The following is a 24,439-nucleotide window of genomic DNA, read 5'->3' as shown; positions in this document are numbered from 1 at the left end:
TCTCTCACCCCTTTTTCAGGGTCCACCTGGACGAGCAGGCTTTCCGGTAACTCTCTTTTTAACTGGTGTTTTTGTGTGTCTCTATATACACTATTTGCATATGTGATCACTGCAGTATTGATCTCTCTGCATACTCTTTATTTGGATTTTCAAATGAGTTTAAGGATCATATATACAGTGAAATTAAATACAGTATATCCAGCTGTTGTTATCAGATGATCCTTAAACAACTATGTCCCCAGCAAATGTATACTATATCTCACTAATTTGCTTTGATAAACTTGTTTTGGAGGAAACATAATTGCTGCATTAATCAAAGTGAGGTTTTACAACTTTTGAAAGAAGAAAAAAATTACCAGGTTAGTTTATTGAGCCATCCAGTATAAACTAAAGGAGAAGTTGGCATCACACATTACATTACAATGCAACAATGTAAGTTTTGAATAAAGAAATGACACAATCTTGCATTTGTTACATACAAGGTGCTTCTTGAAATAAAGGATTCATAGATTTGTAAGGCAATGCTCAGAGAGCAATACAAAATAAAAATATCAACAACTCATTAAGCAAAGAGAAAAAAATAACAGAAACATATTTACATGGGCGGCCAAGTAGTCAAGTGGTTAGGGCGCATATCACGTTCAGCACAAGACGCTCTTAGTAGGCAGTAACCGGTTCGACTCCCGACCGGTCTGACTCTTTCCTGCATGTCATTCCCCTCTCTCTACCCCTTTCCTGTCAGTCTCCACTGATCTATCATAAAGGCATAAAAAGCCCCAAAAAACTTAAAAAGAAAGAAAGAAACATATTTACATATTAGATTTCATATAGGTTTGTGTCATGTAATATCATATACTTCATGTAATGAGATTTCACTCAAGTCTGAAAAAAATTCTTCTGTGCTGTGAAACAGGGGTGTACATCACAATTTTGCACATCACTTTGGGTATGGAACTTGAAGCCTTAAAGACACATGTGCTCACGTCTTGTCACTGCATTGTCTGCACAGTCTTGTACATTAGCCAATATCTGGCCACTGCCATATCTATACCTATCTACTGTATATCATTGAAGACAAGGTAGTATCATTTCTTTGACTTGATGTTGGTGCAATATAAAGCAATCAATGAATCCATCAAGTTGACACCTCCCATGTGCAGACTGTATGTGAATACTGCTGCAGGACATGGCATTTTGATAGTTTTCTTTTGTGCATGCAGGAGTATCTCCAACACATTTGGCCCCACAGTCAGGTCTTTTCAGGTCAATAGCATCATGCCTAATAAGCGATTAGAGTGCATTGGATGCTTTACTGGGACAGCATGAGCATCACTTGAGCTGAGCAAAACCAGTTGTCAAAGAACAGCTTGAAATTCCTTTTCTTTGGTATTGGTTCTGTCAGGGGCAGTACTACATTCCCACTTACCCCTACATTTGGAAGCTCAGGTGAATAGACAACTTTCCCTGTATAAATTTAAAAATTGTGTGAACCACCATCTGATTCAGCAAGGACTTGTCTTGGTTTACTAGGTAGCTATTACTCAGTTCTGCTTCTTGCCCTTAAATGGCACCATTTGTTCATCCACAGTCAATATCTCACGCATACAAAGTTGTTTCAGCTTAATGAGGTTGTGATTTACAAGAGGCCGAATCCTGTATAGCTCATTGTAGACAAATATTCAAAACTATTTTTTCACTTCTGCTCAGACCTTTTTCTCCATTCCTCTCCTCCACCTCATTGCTGCCTCTCACTGTCCTCACTGTCAGAGAGGATTTGCCTATCATGGAAATCCTGCTCTTTTCGTCCATCTTTTCATTCAACATTCTTATGTCCATTTTTGTGTCAAAATGTGTTAACTGGCGCAATGAAAAGAAAAACTGAATTACTGAACATGTACAAAAAAAATCATAAAACCTGATAATGCTTCTCTACACTTTCATATTTACACAGACTTTTATTTTTTGTTTATAGTTCATGTAATTTTAAAAAGGTTTACTAAAGCATATAATCTCACCTTCTTGTCACACCATGTGCTCCTGTGACCACATGTCAGCCCTGCCTCCAAATTATGCTTTAAAGTCTCATCTCACTGGACTGTTCTTTGATACTTTTTGCCTATTCTGGATGGTTACAATCAATTACAGAAACATACTAGACATGGGGCTTAAGAAAACCATTCGTTGCCTCAGAGTGGGAGAGTTGGGAAATAAAGGTAAATTAATGCACCATAACAGGTAACACAGATTTACACCACTGAAATACTTTGTAGTTAGGAAACGATAGTGGTTAAATATTGAAAAATGAATGATGTCATGTACAGGCAGTGATGTGAATGATAATACTGTACTTTGTAGATTTGTTCAATAAATGTTTCCTCATTATGTAGGAAAAATGTCATCTAGGCAGGATTATGTTTCCTCAAAAACACATTTCCTACTGCAAATTCATTGTGCATGAGAGTATTTTTAAGGAAACTGGGTTGCATTAAACTTGAACCCCCTGCATCAAATTAATTTTATAGAACTCAAGCGTTTCTAGACACATTAAACATGGAATTAGAAATAATTGAATAATCTGATTCTATTTTATTTCTGTGATCAAATCAGAAACCCGAGAGATGTCAGTACAGCAGTAGAGTTAAGCGCTTATAGCTTTAAAACCTTAACAGTATCTTCTATTCAAAACATCACGGTGTCTTGGCTGTTTTAATCTTGGTTGCTTGAATGAAATTTACTAGCCTATCTCAGTTTTTTCAAAGTAACACTCTCCTCTTGCTGCTGACCTAGTGGTTTCAGTGTGTCAAACCCACATGGACCCCATAATGAAATAATGAAAACAGGTGGCAATCTGACCTTTGTCCTATGTTACCAGTTACAAACAGCAAATTGGTGACACTTTGCGTCAAAGTCAGGATGAGATCCTTTGTGATTTATTACATCCATAAAGCAGCAGGAAATGAGGTCACAAGCAGACTGAATAATGACGGCAGGATGTGGTTTGTTTTTTTTAAAGTGGACCACTTGTTTGGACCAGCAATGTTTTCCATAGATGGTGTTTATGTGAGAATGTGACATCATAGGTCTGCATTAACCAAAGGATGTAGACCCTACTTATTTGATGGATGGATCATGGACATTTTGTGACAGGAAGATAAAGCTCACTGTGTGCAGTATTCCTATAATTCCTCCTAACCCCATGGCTAGGCACATGCAGTTTAAGATTTAATAATTCACTCATAGTTCATAAAAACTATATTGAGATTTTTGCTGATTTTTGCACATTGGTGGAGAGTAGAGCTGGTGTGACAGTTGTCAGCTATGTGCCTGTGAGTGTTTGCATGTACATGTCTTTCAGTAGTTGTGTGGACAGATTTTGTTTTGAAACCATTTTTGTGAGGAGATTCTGGCCTGTCCTCACAACTTCAAAGTACTGTTTGAGAGTAAAGACTTGGTTTTGGGGTTAAGGTTAGAATTAGGTTTAGCGCGAAGAATCAACGAGTGTCCTCACAACTAACATAGCACAAGAATTTGTGTGTGCTCCTGTGTATTTGGCCTGAATCTAGGGTCCAGCTGAGGCTAATTAGGGCTGTAAATGTGCCTTAGACACCTTGACATTCCACTCATAAGGACCTGCAATAATCCTTTTCTCTGCAGTGTGTTTGTCATCTCAAGGCCTAGCGTGTGTGTAGTGAGGCACCCATGAATGTAAGACTTTTAAGACCCTCATAACTGAAAACTGCTGGAGACAGGTGCTACAAGGGAATAGTGGACGGGCACTATATGTTTTCAGGAAGGAATAATTTATAGAAACATGCTCAGGATATACAGCAGGAGGAATAGTGCAGCAGTGACCAGGTTTCTGTCTGTGAAAGTGTGGTGCAACACATGAACTAGTTGAGGATTTACAAAACACTCTATTTGTCTAATGGTTAGAAAACACTACTTTAGTGAAGGTTGTATTTTGTGGTTACACCAAATAATCACGTTAGGCACATTAGCCCCAAGCTCTGCATTAAAGGTTTTGGTTTAAATCATAAACAGGCCTTTAAATAACTCAGCCTGACAGTATTTTATGGAGCCTATTTTTTGTTTTAAGTACTTTAAAAATAGGCCACATACTAATAACAGAGATACCAGCAAATCTAATGTGCCAGGACTGAGAATAGCTAAATCCATATCCAGACTTGTCTACACAGGAGAGGTGGGGTGCAGTATAAACTCATTTGTCATAACTCAACAGGTATATTGCTTGAGAAGAAGAATGTTCACATTTTACACCAACATAAATAACTTGTTGGACACATGGAGCACACACTGAAAATTTCTTGGACTTTGATTTTGGCCAAGAGGGAAGGAAAGGAAGGCTAAGGAAATATTTGACAATATAACAGTCCTATTTAAAACAACTTCTGATAAAACATTACAGCAGATAAAAACTGTTGACTGCAGTTGGAAATCCTGTGGAAACATGTTTTTGAGAGGAAAATATGACTCTTGGGTAAAATGTTCATCTAGCTGTCATTTGCTCTGGCCTTGGCATTCAGTGATACAGGTTGCCATTATGTCAGAACAGAGACAAATAAGATGCAGTGGTTTTGTGGTTTAGTAGTGCAGTGGCTTTATGGCATTTAAACTCCATAATTTAGCATTTAAAATGCATGCATTGCCCAAAGACAGCCTGATTGTGAGGTGCCATGAGGGTCTCACCAAAATATCACTAGGATTAATGTCAAACATCTTTAATTCCTTAAAATTATAATCTTTAAGGTTTTCTTTATATCAGACCAGTTTGATACCAATTATGTCCAGCATTTCTTTAGAAACAATGGTTTTATGTGTTTGCCACTGCATTCAGTGGTGTCCATTTGTGGAATTCACCTCTGTCACACTTGTGTGTGCACAAGGGATTGACAAGAAATGGTGCATGCACATAGAAATTACAGATTTTTGCTGTCATCTGCTCCTCTATGAGAACAAATGTGGTCTCATGGGTGTGTATTTTACAAGTAGCACTTACATTGGTGGTAAGTAGCTGATTTAACATATAGTGTATGATGCAGAGGATTAAAAACTAGTGTTACACGACATTGTTGAAATATAAAGCAAAAATGGCTTTACAGTCTGTCCAGCATGAGGCACCCTCCTATATATGACAACCAGTTTGCTTTTCTGAGGCAGAAACAACTCCCCAGTGGTCGATATGTGTCACTTTGAGCAGGACTGTGAGTGGATTTGAATTGATAATGAAATGTATAATAATTTGTTTTTTGAATTGGCTTTTCAGGCTCTCAAACCAGTGAATATCTCTCAGACTTGAAGAGGTCTATGATGTATGTTAATAGTTCATTATCGATACATCAATCGTGTGTACCCAAATTCTTGCACAGGTTTATTCACAGGTTGCTCAGCCATGCACTGTGTCAGTGCAGGTCAACATTATGACTTACCTGCAGCTACAGCTAGCCTTATCCCTCTTGGCAGAGGGAGCTCTTCAGCAATAGATGCCCTCATTCAAGTCGTTCTGACACAACTCAAGTTTAGAGTTATCTCAAGTAGTGAAAAAGAAAATACTGGGTGGGCAAGTATCCATAAAGCCATGGAGCAGGACCCAAACTGAACATGTGTCAGAATACAGTTTTTGTCATGGCCACTTGATGGAGGGAATATTTGAGGCTGATTTAACATTATGTCAGATCTGTCAGGAGTCTTAGGTTGGGTATGACTACGTCAGAGTAGTTTTTTTGGTCATAGTATAATGAAATGCTTGTCTCTAGTCTTAACATTAGGCATGGCATGATGAACCCACTAAGTCCTCTCAACACAATTTATTTTATTCTTTAAATGGATACCATGGCATTAGGACTTTAACAAACTGTGTATACTGAGTATTAGTATAACTTTCCCAAAAGTAGGACCATTTAAGTTTAATGATCAATCATAACAGCACTGAAAAAGTAGCAAAGCAACTTATAATGTGTCAGCTGATTTTGTTTAAATTAAATTCAGTTTAATAAGAGATTACATGAGCCTTGAAAATGACAAACAGCCTGTAAGTCTAAATGGCAAGGTATCCTTTTAGGAGTTCAGTCGAATGTTCTTAATGACCCCTGTTTCCTCTGAATTTGCACTGGTCAATAGGGTGACAAAGGAAGTATGGGAATTCCTGGGAAAATGGTGAGTGACTTGGGTTTGTGTATCCAGCACACTATAGTAATAGTTACATTTATATGACAGCCCCAATGTCAAAAGCAACATATCAGTTTTAAGGAAAGCAGTGAATTAAGACAAAGGCTGCTAGTTTTAAAACTATAAAGTATTTACTCTTAAAGGCCCTGCACACCTATGGTACAGCCATGTGATATTGTGTTTAACTGTCTGCATATGTGCAGGTGGGACAAACTTTTTAATCATAATTTGTTAATTGTGGCATCACTGTACAAATAAGAAAGACAGCCATTACCACAACTACAGATACTCTAATTGTATGTTATGTTTAGTATATTAATGGTTTTATTAGTCTCACATTTTCAGTCTTTTTTCTGTCAGCACAGAATTTAAAAAGTCAGCAAACCAAAGCTTTCCCAACACTAGTTTGCTGGCCATTTCATTTGCAGACTATTGATTACTCAATAAGTTATTACAACATCTGTTTTACTTTGGTATTACTCCCAGTCATCGCTGTGCAGTGAACAGACTGTTTTTTACAGGTTTACCACACAATTCATTTCATTAGTTTTTTTGTGTCATCCTTGCCACATGTGGATTATATTCAACACTGTGGTCTCCATAGCTTACAGGCTTCTCACCTAGGTAAGGAATTTTCACAGCATGAAAACAATTCAGAAAACTCAATTATCAGACTAGAGTTTGAATATCTGAATGCTAAGAGCAACTGACTGAGGTTTATTAGTAACAGATGTTCTATATTTATATTAAAAAGTGCCATAAAGGTCTTTGCAACAGCTTTTAGTATGGATACTATGAATTAGAAGCATTCAAATCAATTCAGTGCAAAGTTATCCAACATGTATTATATTTAATACATCAAAGGTGTACAACATTGACGTGTTTTTGTCCGATTTTAAATAAAACACCAGCTTCAGTGAACTGACATGTTTGTCTAATTCTACAAATTCTGCCTAGAGTTGTGTCTCCCTCATGTCCCCTCTTAAAGGAAGTGAAATGAAGTGACGTTTAACCCTTAATCAGGTTTGATGTATCGGGGTGTCTAATAAATAGGTCTTCTTCATGCTGCACTTGCTGTATATTTAGTCAGGTTACATGTAGCTTTTTACCACCTTAATGTCTCAGTATGCTGTAAAAGAACGTGGCTGTGCAAAATCCCATCACGCCACAATCTGCTGGCAAAAATCCCCCCAAGAACTGTGTCTTTTTTGCATGTGATGTAATATCATCATGATGAATCTTACCACTTTGGACTATCTCTCTTTGAAAGCATTTAAGGCACTCAGTTGAACACATATTAACTGATGTGTGAATACTGAAAAAAGCAGCATAAAATAAGTATGAATGTGGAATTATCTGTCTTGAAACAAAAATTGTTGAATGAATAGGTGGACCCCTGATTCAACTGTCAGAAAGGATGTTTCAGATACTGTTTTACAGTTTGATAAGCTCTTTGTATGAAACGTATTAAGGCCTTTAGCTTCCACTTCAGAGCACTTAAGTTACACGTATATAACAGCTCCTCTTAGCCCTCCCCACCCCCTTCCCCATCACTAGTCTTGGAGGACACTGCATGCCCTGAACCATCTCCATGACTCTAACACTGGTTCCTCTCTCTCTTGTGTCTCTCTCCTCCCTTCACACCTTTTTGCATGCTACTGTGTCTGCTGTGACTGATCCCAGGGCTTAAAAGGACAAGCAGGGGAGAAGGTAAGTTTAGGAGCATGAGCAGGATTATGTAATTTATCACCAGTCAAAGACAAACTACAACTCTGTCCTATAAATGTCTGGCTTTGGCTTGGTGTCATTTGTTACTTTGGTCACCTATGGTCAATCCAGTCTAAGTAAGTAGGATGAGTCGAGGAAAAATGATGAAAGATAAATACATTAGGCTGTCATTTGAGACATTGCTAAGATGGGGCTTAGTGGGTGGTGGTGTTGGTGGTTAGAAATGCAGAGCAGTATTTTGTGTACAGATACGATGTGATTTATATCAGGAACTCAACTCTGTATTTTTAAACAGCATAAGGATCAATTTCTGTAAATGGTGTCCCACCCTGGTTGGGTTGCCTGAACTCTACATTTTGAAACACAATAGTAACAATTTGTCACATAAGCATCTGAAAGTTCTAATTTAAGACTCCCCAAAGAAAGTGGTGAGAGATTTAGATAAATTATGTTGTTACTGGTGTATTGTGCCACTGATAATCCTAGCTCTCTGTCATGTTGAATTTACAATGAATATGAGCTGCCAGCTGGGAGAGAAAAAAATTGATATTGGTCTCAAGGCGGAAATTACATGCAAGGCAAATCTTACTCTAGGCTCCAACTGGCTTTAGGAATTGCAAAAGTACATCAACAGAGATGTTAAATGTAGGGTAAATCTTCCACTGTCAGCAGTACAGGGACATAAAAATCAAAATGATCACTTTCATTCACATCAATGTAATGAACTCTACCCACAAAACGTGATGTTTGCTGCATTTTGTTGAAGATTGATTTTAAGTTTGTCACTGAAAATCAATTCAGATGTGGATCGACTTAAATTCACAGCTGCTTCGTAAAACTTAACCCTAAATTTAAATTAATGTACACTTGAGTTGTGATTGCTCTTAATGCAATGAAGCAATGTTTTTAAAGTTCCCATTCTTTTTTGTTCTGATGCATGCCTATAAGGATGCAGATGTGTGTGTATGATGCATACTAGTGGTTTCTCCCCATTCCACAGATCAGCAGGTGACAGTGACAGAACAAGAAATGCAGGAATATGCAAAAGAGGGAAGGAGGAAAGGAAAAGATGCTAGCCAATAAACATGTGGAAGAAAATATATTCAGTACATTTATTGAGCCTGAAGGATACACACAATGCATTTTGTCATGGCACTAAATGCACACTAATATTGGACATAAAATTCATATGCTGGCCAAAAACACTCCTCACTGTTTTCCACTCAGGCAGGCAAAAAAAAGAATCATGAATTAATTAAATCAGTAATGCAGCTTGTTGTGTCCACTGCAGCCTTGGGTTTCTGTTCTTTGTGACAGGAAGTTGAACCTGACATGGTCTCTGCTGTTGTAGCTCATCCACCTCAAGGTGGGATGAGTTGTTCACTCTGAACCTTTTTTGCTTGTTGTAAAGAATGGTTATCTGAGTGACCGTAGCCTTTCACTCAGCTCCGACCAGTCTGTCCATTCACCTCTGACCTCTGGTTTTTGTTGTTGGTTCCATTCTGAGTAAAAACTCTTGAGACTGTTGTCTCAGGAGATCAGCACTTTCAGAAACATTCAAACCAGCCATCTGACCAACAGTCATAGTAACTGGGACTACTTTTTCCCATTTCATCATCTACCAATACAGATAGACATTACATCATTGAGCTTCCACACCTATTTCACAAGAACACAGAAATTAACTTTGCTTTTCAACCTGCCAGTGTTACCAGAGCTTTACATTTATATGCATGTCCACGATGGCTGTGTGAGATTCCTTCAGAGGAATGCATCGGTGTGCCGAATTTCACTGATCTCTGGAGGCGACTGAGAAAGCAACTGGAATCCCCTCTCCATCTTTTAGTCATTTTTTTTTTTTTTCTGTCTTTGTTTGTAGGGAGCACCAGGCGAACCAGGTCTGTCTATCATTGGACCAAGAGGACCTCCTGTAAGTGTCTTCACTTGTTCATACACCTAATAAAACTACTGCCTGCCATATTAGTAGACCTCTGCTGAACATGCAGGGTTCTGTTGATTCAGCTCGACAAATGGAAAGACTTGTTCTTTCCAGCCTTGTGGGGTACTTATCGCAGGTTAAGTTAGACCTTCAAAACTGTTTTTATGCAAGACTGGTTGAATGCACCACAAATGATAGAATAAAACTGTACTTTTTTACAGACTGTGTGAAAACACCAGCGTTCAAGAGGACTGGAATGTGCTTTGGTCATAAAATGGATCATTAGTCATGCTTGTTTTATTAGGAAGCAAAGCAAGAAACTTCATCAGTGTTTGATATCCAGGCGCCAGGCCTTAATGGTGCCTCTTGTTGTAACCCAAATTCTTGCAAGGACAAATTAGTTTAGTGTTTTTTTTTTCCTTTTTAGTTTTCAGGAGGACAGTATAGCTTCATAAGTTTCATAATCTGACTTAAAAAAAGAAAAAGAAAAACACTGAATAACTAAGAGTCCAGCCATCTTAAGGGAGCAGACATCTGTTTTTCTAGTTGATGGTTATTACAATGTATACCTGTATGTGCCCATGCTTCCTGGATGGTAATAGGCATTTCTAATGAATAACAGGCCATGGAAGAAGCTCTGCACAGTAGGACCCAAGTCCTGGACTTAGAATCAGTCAGTCAGAAAATTTTAGGCCAAGGCCACACTGCTTACTTCACCTGTGCATGACAGTCACCAAACCTCTTGCTTTTCATTTTGGCACCCATGTTAACAGGCTAGAGCAGCCACATGACCTGTGAGATGTGCATCTAAGGCACAGCTTGAGCCTCACTGCAGTAGCTGTCAGCTAGAGTTTCTTCCTCTGTTGATTCTCAGCAAAAATAGATAGAGAAAAGCTGATCGTCATACTGACATTTTATCAGCAGCATTACATAAAACTGACACCTCACGGTAGTTTCAATGTCAAGGCTGAATCTGAATATGTCAAAAAATATAAATGTTATTTCTTAAAACCATTTTAGCTAAAACCATTTTGTTATTAAAAGATAAAAGTCTTATCAGAAACCCAATCTAGACTATAATTAAATTATTTCAATAAGTTAACAGAACTTTGATGGAGAGCAGTAGGTCTCTCTCTCTCCCTGTCTCTCTTCCTCTCTAAACTAAAGGGAGGTTATGTTTTCACTTGTGTCTGTTAATTTTTCAGCAGCATTACGCAAAAAGTAATGAACCAAATTGACCTAAACTCAGTTGATCAATGTGTCATGGGCCAGAGAAGAACCCATAAAATTTTGGGGCTGATCAGAGATATTTTTAGAGCTCTGTGTGTAATGTTTATAGTACATGTACAATAATTTCTTAAATGTATACAGGAGACAGTTTTGAGGGAAATAATCATTTCTCATTTTGGATGCAAATGCATTTCCATGCCAGTTTGAAATGTTGATTGATATTGAAAATACTATTTTGCCAAAATATATTTAACTTTTGAATTTTTGAAGGAGCTTTTAACCACATCTCATGATCTTCATCAGTGAATGGAGCTTCCCATTTCTCAGAGAAATTATTTGAGTTGGTTTAAATTCATTCTTGACCTAAGAAATAGCTTTCTGCATATACCACAAACCAGGTACACTGTACTGTATTTGTACAAAAAAGAGAATCTCAAGATCTACTTTCAAGCTTTTTTCAGAACTTTTAGCTACATCTCACAGCTTTAAGGAGTAGCAGGAGACGTTCCACTTTTTCAGCACTTTTAGGACTTGGCATCCATGTATGCTTAATATTTGAGCATGAAAATTCACTCTTGATCTAGGTAAGATCTATCTAAGTAGTTTGACAAAAAAAAAATCGGAATCACCATCCCATGACCTGTTCCTCACAAGTTTTAACCACATGGTTGTTGGAGATTGGAGATTGAAATAAAATAGATCGTTTTTTTCCAAATTACAAAATCTTGTTTAAAAAAACAACCAAGCCATATCTGGCATTTCTTCAGAAAAAGGCAATGAACATCCCTTGGAAAGAGAATGGCATTTTCTTTTACTGACCTGCTCCCAGCAGATTTTTATTCCAGACTTCAATAAATACACTGATTGTTTTTCTGCTTTTCCTTAGGGCCAACCTGGAACAAGAGGATTTCCAGGCTTTCCGGTAAGTCTTGACCATGCTGTCAGGTTGATATTGTGAATGAGTCTTTGATGATTTGTATAAATGCTGGAAATTCTAGATTCTAGATTTTACTTTAATGAGCAAAAGACAGCAAAGCTTAATTACAGTACGCAAAACAATGAGTCCCTTCAATTAGTCCATCTTATTCCATTGTTATAAGAAACCCTTTAATTTCTCATGATTACCTTACTTAACAGTTTTGTGGTATGTTATAGTGCATCACACTCAGTCCGCACTTTATTAAGAACACCTCACTATCAGTGGGTAGTTCCTTCCTCTTCTTACAAACAGCCTCAGTTCTTCATGACATAGATCCACAGATGTTGAAACTTTCTTCTGAGACTTTATATTGACATGACTACATCACATTATTTCTGAAGATTTGTCAGCTGTACATTCATGCTGCTAATATCCTGTTCTTAAAAAATTACAATCATAGAGGGGTAGAGGCAATGTTGTCTTGACATCTAAAGTATACTTATTTTATTCTGACAGATACAGTAGTTCTCCCTAAAGTCCCTACCAACCACCTACAATCAGATATATCACATTTTTTCTCTGTTCCCTGACTGTGGTCTTCCAGCTATCACCGGCTAATTTAGTTTATGCTCAACACTTGCCTTTAGGTGGAAAATGAAGGTGTGTAGAATAGCGTTGTAGGTGGACATTTGGCATGTTTGGCAGGAGACCTGAGATTTTTATTTTATTTCATTATTTATTTACGCTCAGTCACAATGCACTCTGATCAATATGTGGCTAGAGGATACTGTATGTAAATGACACAAATGACAATATAGGTTCCTCCCACCAGTCAAGTGCTGCTGATTAAAATTTTCTACAGCTTTATTATTCAGATAATCTGTTCTTCCACCTCTGCATTTGTGCCTTAATTGTCATGTATTTGCAGCAGCCTTTTTTCCAACTGATGTGAGGTCAGCTGTTGCTGCAGAAATGTGTTATGCAATTGCTGATCCCCATAAGTAATCATACACCTCCTTTTCTTCTTTTATCCAAGGGTCCAATTGGGTTGGATGGCAAGCCTGTGAGTCTCACCAATTTCTTGTCAAACTCTGAATAACTGCTCATTCAGTGCCCAGATCCCAGTACCCTGTGAAGATAATGACCATAAAAATGACCATAACTGCTATTATCACAATATATAAATGATACACAATAAAATAAAAAAATTTGCAAAATTGATTTAGCTATTTTACCACTTGTACTCACTACTTTAATGTTTATGCAGGGACAGAACGGACTGAAGGGAGACATGGTAAGCATTCCTTAAATTTGTCATAGAGTTGCACTGTAATACTATTAAACCATAAATGTAAATTTTTGGTATGTAATGTGTGTTAATGATAAAAGTAATTACGTTGAACGTTATTTTGCAGTTCACTTTAGGTGTCCATTTATTTTGAACCAGGAAAGATAAAAAGAAAACAGAGTGGTGTCTTAATTGATGCAACACAGTAAAGGGCTAATGGTGGGTTGCATGCAGTAGAGAAAAGGTATAGCCAGATTAGAACTGTTAGCCATACTCTTGCTTTGAGTCAGGGTTAGTGGTTACTTTTAGACTTTCTGAGGCTTAAGAACATTGAATGCATCAACAATTTAATTCCACATTAATTTTCTATATCCTCAAATAATTTCATTCTTTAATAGCCATACAATGAACATCATGCTGCAGATAAAGCAGGATTAGGATTTTGAAATTATTAATTTCAGCATAATTCAAAAGACAATTTATTTTGACCAACTTTCAGCTATGTAGGTGTAAATTTATGTAGGTGGAAAATGAAGATGAGGAGATTGGTGTTGGTTGTTGTGGGTGGACATGTGGCATGTTTGGCAGGAGACCTGAGATTTTTATTTTATTTATTTGGCATCCTCCAAGCGGATGCCAAGCTGAGTGTAAATGAAAACAACTTTGCATCCATGGTGTCCACAGCTGTCCATGTGCACATCTGCAAACCATTACAACCGAGTGTTGTGCCGTGCATTTAGCACAGGAGACGACGTAGAGTTGAGGAAATTTATTTCAACAATGGAAATGACTTTATTCATACACACTCCTACTCTCTACTCCTCCACACTTAGTCTCTTCTTTTTCTCTACTCTACCCATACCATTCTGCTCTACTCAGTCATATAGAGACACCTCTGGTGTGGAGGGGTATTACAGTAACAGAAGCACACAGTAACGTACACATTCACTGTCTGCGTAAGCTTGTAAACACAACATCTCCCCTTTTCCCCAAGCAACATTTCTTACTCAGTCAACTTTAAGTGCAAGAAGATTACTTTCACAGGATATCTGCAATATAGTAAACAGTCTTACCTGAATGATGTAACCAAATCGTAAAATATAGTAAATACTGTGCCCTCAGAATAAGGTATATAAGTTGCGCTTTAGTCAAGAAGCACACAGTCACGTACACATTCACTGTCTGTGAAGGCTTGTAAACAAAACACAGAGGCCTTTCTGGGAAACATCAAGGAGAATTGCAAAGGGCTTGTAGAAATGCTGTTTCCTTCACAAAATGGCTTTGGTGCTGCTTAGCCATTCAGTGGGGTCAGATGTACGTGGTTCAGTAACCCATCAATCGCTGAGCTCTGACAACTATATACACTGGGTACACCAAAGGGCCTGATGGGAAATCAAAGAGTGTCCTCCCCCGAAAAGTTAAAATAGATCCCTGACCCAGACTTATTCATCCATTTACTTATTTATTTGTTTGCTGTTTACTAATTTCACACATGTTAATTGGAGGAATGTTTGTTCAGTCATGTTGAATTGTAAATCAGTGATTGAATCAGATTTAAGACTAACTGCGTTGCTGTCTTTCAGGGTCAGCGTGGTCCTAAAGGACAGCCAGTAAGTTTCTGAGGTCTGAAATATTAACTTGCTTGTCTTTTGGGCTAACTGTATAACCACTCATGTGATTTGCTTTCTAGGGGGAACCTGGACCCAAAGGGGAGAAGGTGAGACATGGTTTGCAGTAGTTTCCCAATTTGGCCAGTGACTAAGTAATAGTTAACCAGCCAGTACGTATTCCGATCCTTCACTTAAGGGACTATTAAATAGGTACTCCCACAATTCAGGATCACACTTCCATAAAGTCGGGCAACTCAAAGAAAGAAAAGTGAAAGAAAAAGTTCAAAATCACTATGATATCACTTTTCTGTCAGGATGTTCTCACAGATTTGGCAAAGCTTTTCCTTAGCCACAGATACTCTTCTCACAGGCTGAAATGCGCTCATTACAACTGACCTTCACATAACTTTAACATCTGCGGACCGCCCCTTTAATTTGAACTATTACAAATTAGTGTGTATTTGTGGTGAATTTCTTATTTCTGAACTTTTTTTCTGTTCTCTCCAGGGCATATGTGGAGACTACACACACCGGGTAAGCAAGAAAAGACATTTTCAATGCTATTATCATGACACAAACTGTATAACTGTACTCCATCCTGCAGCGTTTTCTCACTGTTTTGTGATGTCAGAATATAATAGAAAAGTGTATGGGAGAAACTATGCATGAGTTGGCCAGACAAATGGCAGGTAGCACAATGAGTAGCACATGCAGAGCTCTGTAGTTTTTTGGCCTAGGGGGATTTAGATAGCTAACCTCTCAGTTAGTAAACCACTCCTGCAAAAGCTGGGGGTGGAGGAGCATAAACATTTGCTACCTTGTTTAAAAGTCCCTCAAAATAACAGTGTGATGTTTTTATGGCTTGTTATCAGTAATGCATCTCTGGACAGCAAATACTTCAGGCTAGATAAATTTCAGAATGGGGAGTTTAGAGGAAGATAGAACCAGGGATGTTTTGAGCCTGAAAGAAAGCCAAGCACCTAACAAACTATATGCGGGCTGAATTTGTTTTTCATACACTTCTCTCTGCCCCCGGAAGCAGTTTGAATGGGAGGTCCATTCCCAGTGTCTGCTCACATCCCAGGCCTCATTCATATTGAGGAACCTATGGGTGTTGGGGGGTTACTGTTGGTGAAGGTAAAATGTTCAGTGTTTAGAAACTCCCTGATTTTGTTTGTTTGTTTGTTTGTTTTTTTGTTTGTTTTTTTCTTGTTTTTTTTTTTTTTTGACTGACCTGGTATTAACATGCGTCTCCACTGATTAGATCACAAGTGGTCAGCTCTGTATGTCTGTTCACACCTGGCTTTAAAATGTGTCTCCACATGTCTCGAGTGACAACTTGTGATCGGATCTTACCTCCCTGCTTCCAATGCAAATAAACAGGGATGTGACAGACAGGTCAGTTGTGTGCTTCTGTGTGTGTGAGTGAGAGAGAGAAAGCAAGCAAGTGAGAGAGAGTGGTAAGCAGGGGCTGAGTGAATCATTGTGCTGCTCACATGGGTTTAGCCATTAGAAATGGTAAAATATTTTCGCTTCGTGATAAAAACTGTGATGGGACTAAACAGACAGTATTCATTGTATCCAGGACGCATTTGCATTCACACTGCTAAAAGAATGTGGCTACATATGGCCCAGACCACCTCAGAATGTGATCTCAGTTATCAGATCTCAAATGCATCTTCAATGTGTCTTGGGTATGTTTACACCTGAACTCAGAACTGTCCACTTGTGATCGAATCACCCGAGACAGATGTTAATACCATGTCTGAACAGGGCGTTTAAAGTTTGTCTTTTAAGACAAAGCCAGCTTGATCATTTCTTGTGTTTTTATGTAATTGTGTATTTCAACAGCAGCCTCATTTTTGCAGGAAAAGTTCAGTACTTTGGGAGTATACTTACTGGCTTTCTCTATGAGATTGAGATGTAAGGATCTCATATCTATGCAATAAGCACATAGCTGGAGTCAGGAAGTGATCAGCCTAGTTCAGCATAGAGACTGGAAGCAGTGGGAACAATTTCTTGACAAACCATGGCATATTTGTCTCTGTGGTGCAGGTTTACCAAGTAGCTCCAGCATATCCAAATTCAAAGTTATTGTTTTACAGTTCTATTCCCATAAAAGCAATTAAAATAATAACTCATACATTTAGAGGTGTTGGCATTTTTCCATTGTGCACATAGGCAGGCTATGTGCATATGGCTATTTTCCCCTGCTTCCAGTGCTCAGCTAGGCTAAGCACATTCTGACTCCAGCTCTCAGATATGAATTTGATATCCACCTAAATATCTCACCCTGTGAAAGAAAAGAAAAGAAACATTTTGGACTGTTCCTCAAAACTGAAATCATCTTAAAATCAGATGTCACAAACTAATCTTTTGTGTAGCTTGATTATGGCTCATTGCAGCCATTACTAGCACTGATTGAAATGTCCACTTCCTTAGTGTGTAAGGGCCTCATTGTGCCTTCAAACAGCGTAGATTATTCTCAGCTGAGGTGTCACCAAGTCGTGACGCAAAGAGAGCTAGTGCCTCAGAGCTATGGCTCTCCTCAACCCTCAGCTCTCCATCCAAAAGAAAAAAAAAAGATCAGTGTGGTAACAAGGTTTTCGGAAACTTTTTTTCAAGTGACTGTTTCATAAAAAATACATCTACATAATATGCAGTTTGTAACTTTTAAAATTGTTACTGGAATTAAGATTAATTGCACATACTGCAGAAGCACAGTGATGCCGATATTAAAACTAGATCACTGAATGTAATTAAAAAATTTCCACGTGTACACATGATGTATAAAAAATTTAATTACAAAAATAAAAATGACTGAAGAGTCCAATTCAACTTGTAATTATGGCACTGTTATGAAATTTGAAATAGAAATGTTTCCTGGTCTGCAATTATATATAATTAATTATGATAAAAGAAACAAATAAAAAACAAGCATAAAAGCATCTAGCCTTTTTATTACTTATTTGAGGTCAGAAAATTTACCACAAATGGAAAGTACAATTTCTATTTCACTTTAATAGTAGCAGCCCTTGACATCTATACTTCCAAACCTGTGTCCACTTTTGTGATGGATAGCTGGATGGTGAAGGATAAAAGCAGCACACTTGCCTACTTTTATTAAATTTACACCCATACTTACACTATATTCACTGATAACATGCTGTATAGTTCAACTTAAAAATAGTGTGATTGATCGCACAGTGAAAATAAGTTTGTAAGTATTTTTGTTTGTAAGTATAAGTAAGTTTTTTCAGGTATGTGTGAAGGTAGTCTTTATTTTAGAGGTTACTTAATAAAAATTGTGGAAATATGTACACTGTAAAAAGTGGGCAAGTTGCATGCAGCTGGTACTATTTGGTGTCAATGGGGAAATATAATTACTGTACTTCCCTCTCCTAAACTTGTATCTGATTATGCTGGTCATCTCAACAGAAGCGACGTATTGTACAGCCCTGTGTTGGACAGTTGGCCACAGTAAGTCTGGATGTACGTTGTAACGATACTGCTGTACTCTCTTTGAAGCAAGACTGGCACTCACTGTGCTTCACTGCAATCTAGGGGCCTGGCTTACTGTTGATGGGGACACTGATGCACTATTGACATTCTCTGGATAAAAAAACTTTGTCACAGTACATCAGTCCTTCCCTTTTCCACTCCAGGCCCATAGAGTGCTGTGCTGATGCCGCTTTGTGGCATTCATTTCTTCAACTGTTTTCTTTTTTCTCTCCTTTGCCTCTCCCATTTCCTTCCATCATTCTCTTGGTTCTACCCTGTTTCCTTTTTCTGGCCTCCTGTGACCCTTTTTCATCGGTGGCCACCTGTGCTTTGTGACTTCCTATGGCAGATGTTGCCCATCACTGTGCGAAACATGCCCTCAATAAGCCCTCTAATCTTAAAACGCCTCAAGGTACAATTCTCTCTGCCCCCCCCACCCCCCCCACCCCCCCCAACCCCCCACCCCACCACCACACCACCCTCCCGCCCACCTCTGGATGCCAACCGCCGTGACGCTGTAATTAACCAACTTTTGGCTGCTACTACTTCTGAATGGTTTGTCATATTCAAGTGAAAAGGTCTTGTCTGTTAAGGATGCATAGCAAGTCCACAGTAAGTGAACTTTGCAAGTTGATTATTGCCAGTCAAAAACTTTGAAATAGATTATTCTCCAAAATTCCAGTTTACATCAATTTTTTAAAAGTCTGTCTGTCTACAACATCCACACATAGCAAATAGTACAATATGTTTAATCCTATGGGATGATTGTGGTTACCACGAAGAAACTGTGGAAAAGATTAGACAACCAAAATCCTTAGTTTAAGTTTAAGTCAGTGTTAGGGAAAGACTTCTTACAGTACAAAATAAACAACAAAGAAAAGGCAAAAATAAATGCTGATCTGTGACAGAAAACTCTTACATTAGAGTTGCATGCTAATGAAATGTACAGTTCACTGCTTATGTAATTATACACTGAACAATATGGTCAATGTGCAAAACTGAGGATATAGTTGAAAACTGTTGCTGGAACTGCTGTAGACTATGGACATTATTGCAATGTATTTCAGTGGCATGCCGTCAGTGCAAGCAAGGCAAGCAGGGCTTGGTCATTTAAAGCTAAAAATAGACATCAGTATGAACGACATTGAAGTTGAAGCGATATCTCCCCTTACATCTGACCTCAGAACAGCGTTCTGTCCCATAAGGGATCTGATGTCTGTTTGTGTTTATCATGTAATTTACTGCCCACTTGTGTCCCACTTACAAAGGCTGGAGCTTTGCAAGCAGAGAGCAGAGCAGCTTAATTTAGAGGTTTGCACATTGAGGACATTCCTGGGAACTTTAAGTGATGATTAGCTACAGCCAAAGTGTGCAAGGCAAGCTGACCTTGGCTCAGCTTCTACCATTCTGAGATCCATTGTGATATTGCATGCATCGTGCACATGTGCAGACATGTGTGGAAAGTAAACCTGTACATTAAGCATTAAGAGACAGCAGTAGCAAAAAAAAAAAGAGCAAATTATACTAATATATCTTCGTTGTGCAAGATCTGTAGTACGTTTGAGAAGTTTGAGACAGAATATTGTTACAGGAGTAGCGTCTTACAGGAATATATCAGCATGTAGGTTGTATGCGTAGCGGGAGGGAAAGAGAGAGAGAAAGTGGTGAAAGAGTTAACAACAAGCTAACAGAGAGTTAGCTTGTTAGTTAGCAGTTAGCAGTGTAGCTGTGAACGTAGCAATGTAATGTATATGCACTTTAGGCTGTTAGTAAATAAAACAATTTATCCTCAAGGCCAAAGTTTCCACATCTCTGTTCTTAAACTACAGTTTAGACGATGAGCCAGGAAAGGTTAACAACACTGAGGCTGGAAAATACAGGATTCCAGTAGAGGTACAGGTAGTTCGGTTCTGCTTGCTCGATTCTTCTTGTCTATCTATAAAGGTAACCACACGCCACTGTCATATTTGCATTCTGCCTAGTATCAGTTGGTCTCAATTCTACATTCCCAAAAAAGCTGTTCTCAGTGACGTTTTTCTATTTCTGTTGTCATGACAACGGAACAAGTTTGAAACAGTGACTGAAACGCGGCCCATTAAGACTATATGTTAATCTCAAAGCCATTTCCACGCTGCTGCTCTGCTGTTGCTAATCATCCCATTTTATAACTATGACATTGTCTGACCAAATCACCAAACACTTAATTTAAAGACAAAGACTGTACTGTGATTTCTGCCTCATTTACTTGTAAAATGGTCACTCAGAGAGAAAGTTAGAAGCAACAGAATATCTTTCTTATTTTGTCTCTCACACAGCCTCCATCTGGGTAACAAAATGCTGTGCCACCTCTGTGACACTCACTGAACAGAATAGACACACAAATAGGGCATCACTTGGCAACTCTCTTCTAAGTAGCCAGGTTTGTTCAAAAAGTCGCTAGATTTTTCCAAGAAAACCATTTCTAACAAAAAGCACAAAACTGCAAAAATTATATTAAAATTTGCCAAAGAATTTGAAAAGACGCTGAATGAATATTGTCAGAACATTCTTTGGTCAGAAGAATCCAAAATACATATGTTTTGCTCAAATGGAGTCCAGCATGTTTGGCATAAACCTGCATAATGCTGACTGTGAAACATGGAGGTGGGAGTGTGTCTGATATGGGGCTACATTAGTGCAAAGGGGATATGGCATTTATGACATTATGCATGTAAGTTTGTATATCCTTACATTATGCATGTAAGTTTGTATATCCAAATAGATACTGAATGAATGATGATGATTCTCTGTCTGAAATAGTTTGGCAGGAGAGGATTTTTTTATATTTCCGATTTTTCCATACATTACTTTCTGAGAAATTGATGAAAATGTCTAAAAATTCACTTTCTCGCTATGTTTAGGAAAGGGTTATCCTTATTTAACTGGATTGGCACCATAATTTAATGGGTTCTTCCTTGGCCCATGCCTTATCCACCAAGTTTGGCTCAGTAGTTTTTATGTAATCTTGCTGACAAACAAACCAACAAACATATGTGGGTGAAAACACAAGCTCCTTGGCAAAGGAAAAAAGTCAGTAAATGGCTGGAGAAAAATCAAGATTCATTCACCATCAGTGTCTCCTTGAGTGAGACATTGTATTCAACCACTCTTCAGATTATTTACAGTCAATGCTGTGACCTGTTTTGGTCTCATATTCACTGATTTACTGATGCAGGTGTTCTCTTACTATGGGTATTGCTAAGACCCTGTCACAACAGTGATTGACACATGAAGAAGTTAGTTTCCCATCCATGGGGATGAAGCCCTTGAAACCTTGAAATGACAGTATTTTACCACAGATAAGTGTTTCCAAGAATTAATCTTTGTGCTCAAGCATTAAAACCACTTACCTTGCTCCCCATCTAAACCTTCCTCTCTGCAACCACTTTGTTGCATTTATTTGTGGTGTAGTGTGAGGTTGTTGTGTTGGCATGGCCAGTGTGGCAAGGCTTGCTCCAGGCATGGAAGGTTGTAACTCAAGGTCTCTCAGCAGGGCGAGCCTGGAGCGCAGGGACCCCCAGGACCTCCAGGTCCCCCTGGACCCCCAGGAACACCAGGCTTGAAAGGAGCCAGTGGCTCACCGGTGAGTTCCAGACTGGATTCAGCCAGAAATTGTAATTCTACTTATACGTCTATTAATTAACCACCTCACAAACATTTCAGCCTTCACACAAACAACAGAAGTTATTGGACAGAGACTCCACAAAACGCCATAAGCTTATGTTAACTTTTTAATCAATCAACTCAAAATCCTTTTTTCTTTCATTTTTGCATCAGTGGCCATTCAAAAATATGTCAAGTCTGTCTCTCTTGCTTTGACTTTGACTTTGGCTCTCAGCCTCAAGTCCAACTGTAGTATTTCGAATATATAAAAGTAAATACAGTATGTGTACCTTATAAACTCAGACTGGTCCCAGAGAAGTGAAAACAGTGAAACTGAGTCTAGACTGAAAATGAAGACAGAAGTTTACTTTCTTCAAGGACCATTGAAACCTGGAAATGCAGCTGTCAATGACTCAGCTGTTTCAAAACTGACATTGATTACATGTTGACAAATAAAACAAAACTTTTCACTTTGACAAACTGCTGGGAGCTTTTTCAGTTTAGATTAACATTTAAAGTACAAGCCTAATTTTACTATTGGTCTAGTTTGATGTCACTATTTTAGTGGAAAAATATTTAGGATTTATCGCCAGGCAATCAAAATCAAAATCAGAATCTGTTTTATTGCCAAGGAGGTTTTCGCATACGAGGAATTTGTGTTTTGGTGCAGCAACAGTAAACATAGTAAGAAGGAAAAAATATATAAACAAAGATAAAACAAACGTACTGCAGGTCAGATTATTTAAAATCACTTAAATATAAGAACAAAATTTATAACAATAAAATAAAATATATTTACTTATCTAAAAAAAATTATAGAAATATATATATATATATATATATATATATATATATATATATATATATATATATATTTCTATAATGGATGAAGAGGCAGTCTGGTTCAGCTGCTTTGCGGGGGATGTTGCTTCTTGAGAAGCCTGCTAACATCCTTGCTGTGATGGGGAGGTGGCCAGTTATGGAGAGGAGAAGCTGATGGTCTGAAGATGGTGGCTGGACTCATGAGGAATGGTGTCAGGACTGTCCCATTGTCTATTAAAGCGGCAGTTATTTGGCCAGGCACAAGTTGTTAATGGGATGGGGGGCTTTAGGTTTGTTGTTGGTGATCTGTCTGAGCCTCCTCCAGACAGAGGAAGGGGCTGTACTTTGACTCTCTAAATCTGTTCCTGTCCCCACTCCTCAATGCTTCTTCCTTTTGCCACCTTAGCTGACTGAGCTTAGCTGTGAACCAGGGTTTGTCATTGTTATAACTCACCCTGGCACATATGGAGTGGCCCAGTGCAGCCAGTAGTAAGCAATGTTGATTACGAAGTAATAGTCATTGGGAGTACTCCCCTCCCTGGTCAGGCATTTAATAAACTGTCTGTATTTAGAAAGTTTGTTGCTGAGGTTACTTTTGTTAAAGTCACTGAGGACAATAACTAAGGAGCCTGGGTTAGTTCACTCCACACACAGAATCTGGTGAGTGCACGTGCGGGTGGCCTCCTGAACCTGGCCTAACCAGAATGAATAAAGTAGAAAGTAAGGGAGTAGAGAGGTTAACAGTCATGAAAAATGATTCTAGGTCTGGACAACAGTGCTGCAGGATCACTGTCACATTTTTTACACCAGCCACTGTTGGCATATAAAAGATTTCTCAACCTTTCGATTTGCTGGAGAGCTCTGTGTTGCAATCTGCTTGGCAAACGCATGACATAAAGTTGCAAATTCAAATGTATTTATAGAACAGATAGTTTTGTAGATTTTTTGTCAATATGTTTTCCCCTTTTCATACAGGGCAAGCCTGGTGAGCCAGGAAAACCAGGAAAAGACCCAAGAGTAAGTTTGGTTCAGTGATACCTCCATATTTACTTTTCCAGAGTGTTCTCATCAGTGAAAGTTTGTTGGTGTGACATTAACCTTCTTGTGATTTCTACATTTTTTCTGCAGCTTTTACAAGGACTGAAGGTAAACAAATGTCTCTTTTTGACCAAACACAATATCACAATCAAGAGCAAAACAGATAATCCAATTGTAGGTAGCAAATCCAGTGGGGAACATGAGGGAACAAACACAAATGAACTGACAAAGACTGAGACTGTAACTGAGACAGTGACATCAGAGCTGAATCTCACTATACTTGGTTTTAGCAGGAGCTGTAATAGCTCAACTCAGCACAATCAGAGAAGCTTTTTGGTTGAAAACATGACTGTAGCCCACAAGTCAAGCCTCAGCCACCTAATTTTCTGTACATCTGTCAATGTAAATCTGCATTTGTTACACTGGCTGGATATGTCCCTTGTCTGTACACACTTTGTTTTATCTCTTCAGGGTGAGCCAGGTGTCCCAGGACAAAAGGTGAGCTCCCACTGTATTTGCTTTGGCTGAAATACACA

General features: G+C 38.4%; 1 protein-coding gene across 1 annotated transcript in view; it reads left to right on the top strand.

The window, feature by feature from the left end:
* The window catches only part of col13a1 (collagen, type XIII, alpha 1), a 58,745-nt gene continuing 34,306 nt past the window's right edge, over positions 1-24,439 (top strand). Inside the window, exons 1-16 of the mRNA XM_071481498.1 lie at positions 1-46; positions 6,139-6,174; positions 7,870-7,896; positions 9,794-9,844; positions 11,970-12,005; positions 13,039-13,065; positions 13,270-13,296; positions 14,874-14,900; positions 14,981-15,007; positions 15,408-15,434; positions 18,339-18,392; positions 18,751-18,813; positions 21,931-22,023; positions 23,841-23,882; positions 23,994-24,011; positions 24,375-24,401. Coding sequence (XP_071337599.1) covers positions 6,154-6,174; positions 7,870-7,896; positions 9,794-9,844; positions 11,970-12,005; positions 13,039-13,065; positions 13,270-13,296; positions 14,874-14,900; positions 14,981-15,007; positions 15,408-15,434; positions 18,339-18,392; positions 18,751-18,813; positions 21,931-22,023; positions 23,841-23,882; positions 23,994-24,011; positions 24,375-24,401 — 567 coding nt within the window. The 5' untranslated portion in view covers positions 1-46; positions 6,139-6,153. The remainder of the gene's footprint in view (positions 47-6,138; positions 6,175-7,869; positions 7,897-9,793; positions 9,845-11,969; positions 12,006-13,038; positions 13,066-13,269; positions 13,297-14,873; positions 14,901-14,980; positions 15,008-15,407; positions 15,435-18,338; positions 18,393-18,750; positions 18,814-21,930; positions 22,024-23,840; positions 23,883-23,993; positions 24,012-24,374; positions 24,402-24,439) is intronic.

The sequence above is a fragment of the Trachinotus anak genome, unplaced genomic scaffold (assembly GCF_046630095.1).
Source record: "Trachinotus anak isolate AG129_WGS33_773 ecotype Australia unplaced genomic scaffold, CSIRO_AGI_Tana_v1 ptg000007l, whole genome shotgun sequence".
In the NCBI taxonomy this organism is placed as follows: Eukaryota; Metazoa; Chordata; class Actinopteri; order Carangiformes; family Carangidae; genus Trachinotus; species Trachinotus anak.
This window is presented reverse-complemented; position numbering and strand designations above follow the sequence as displayed.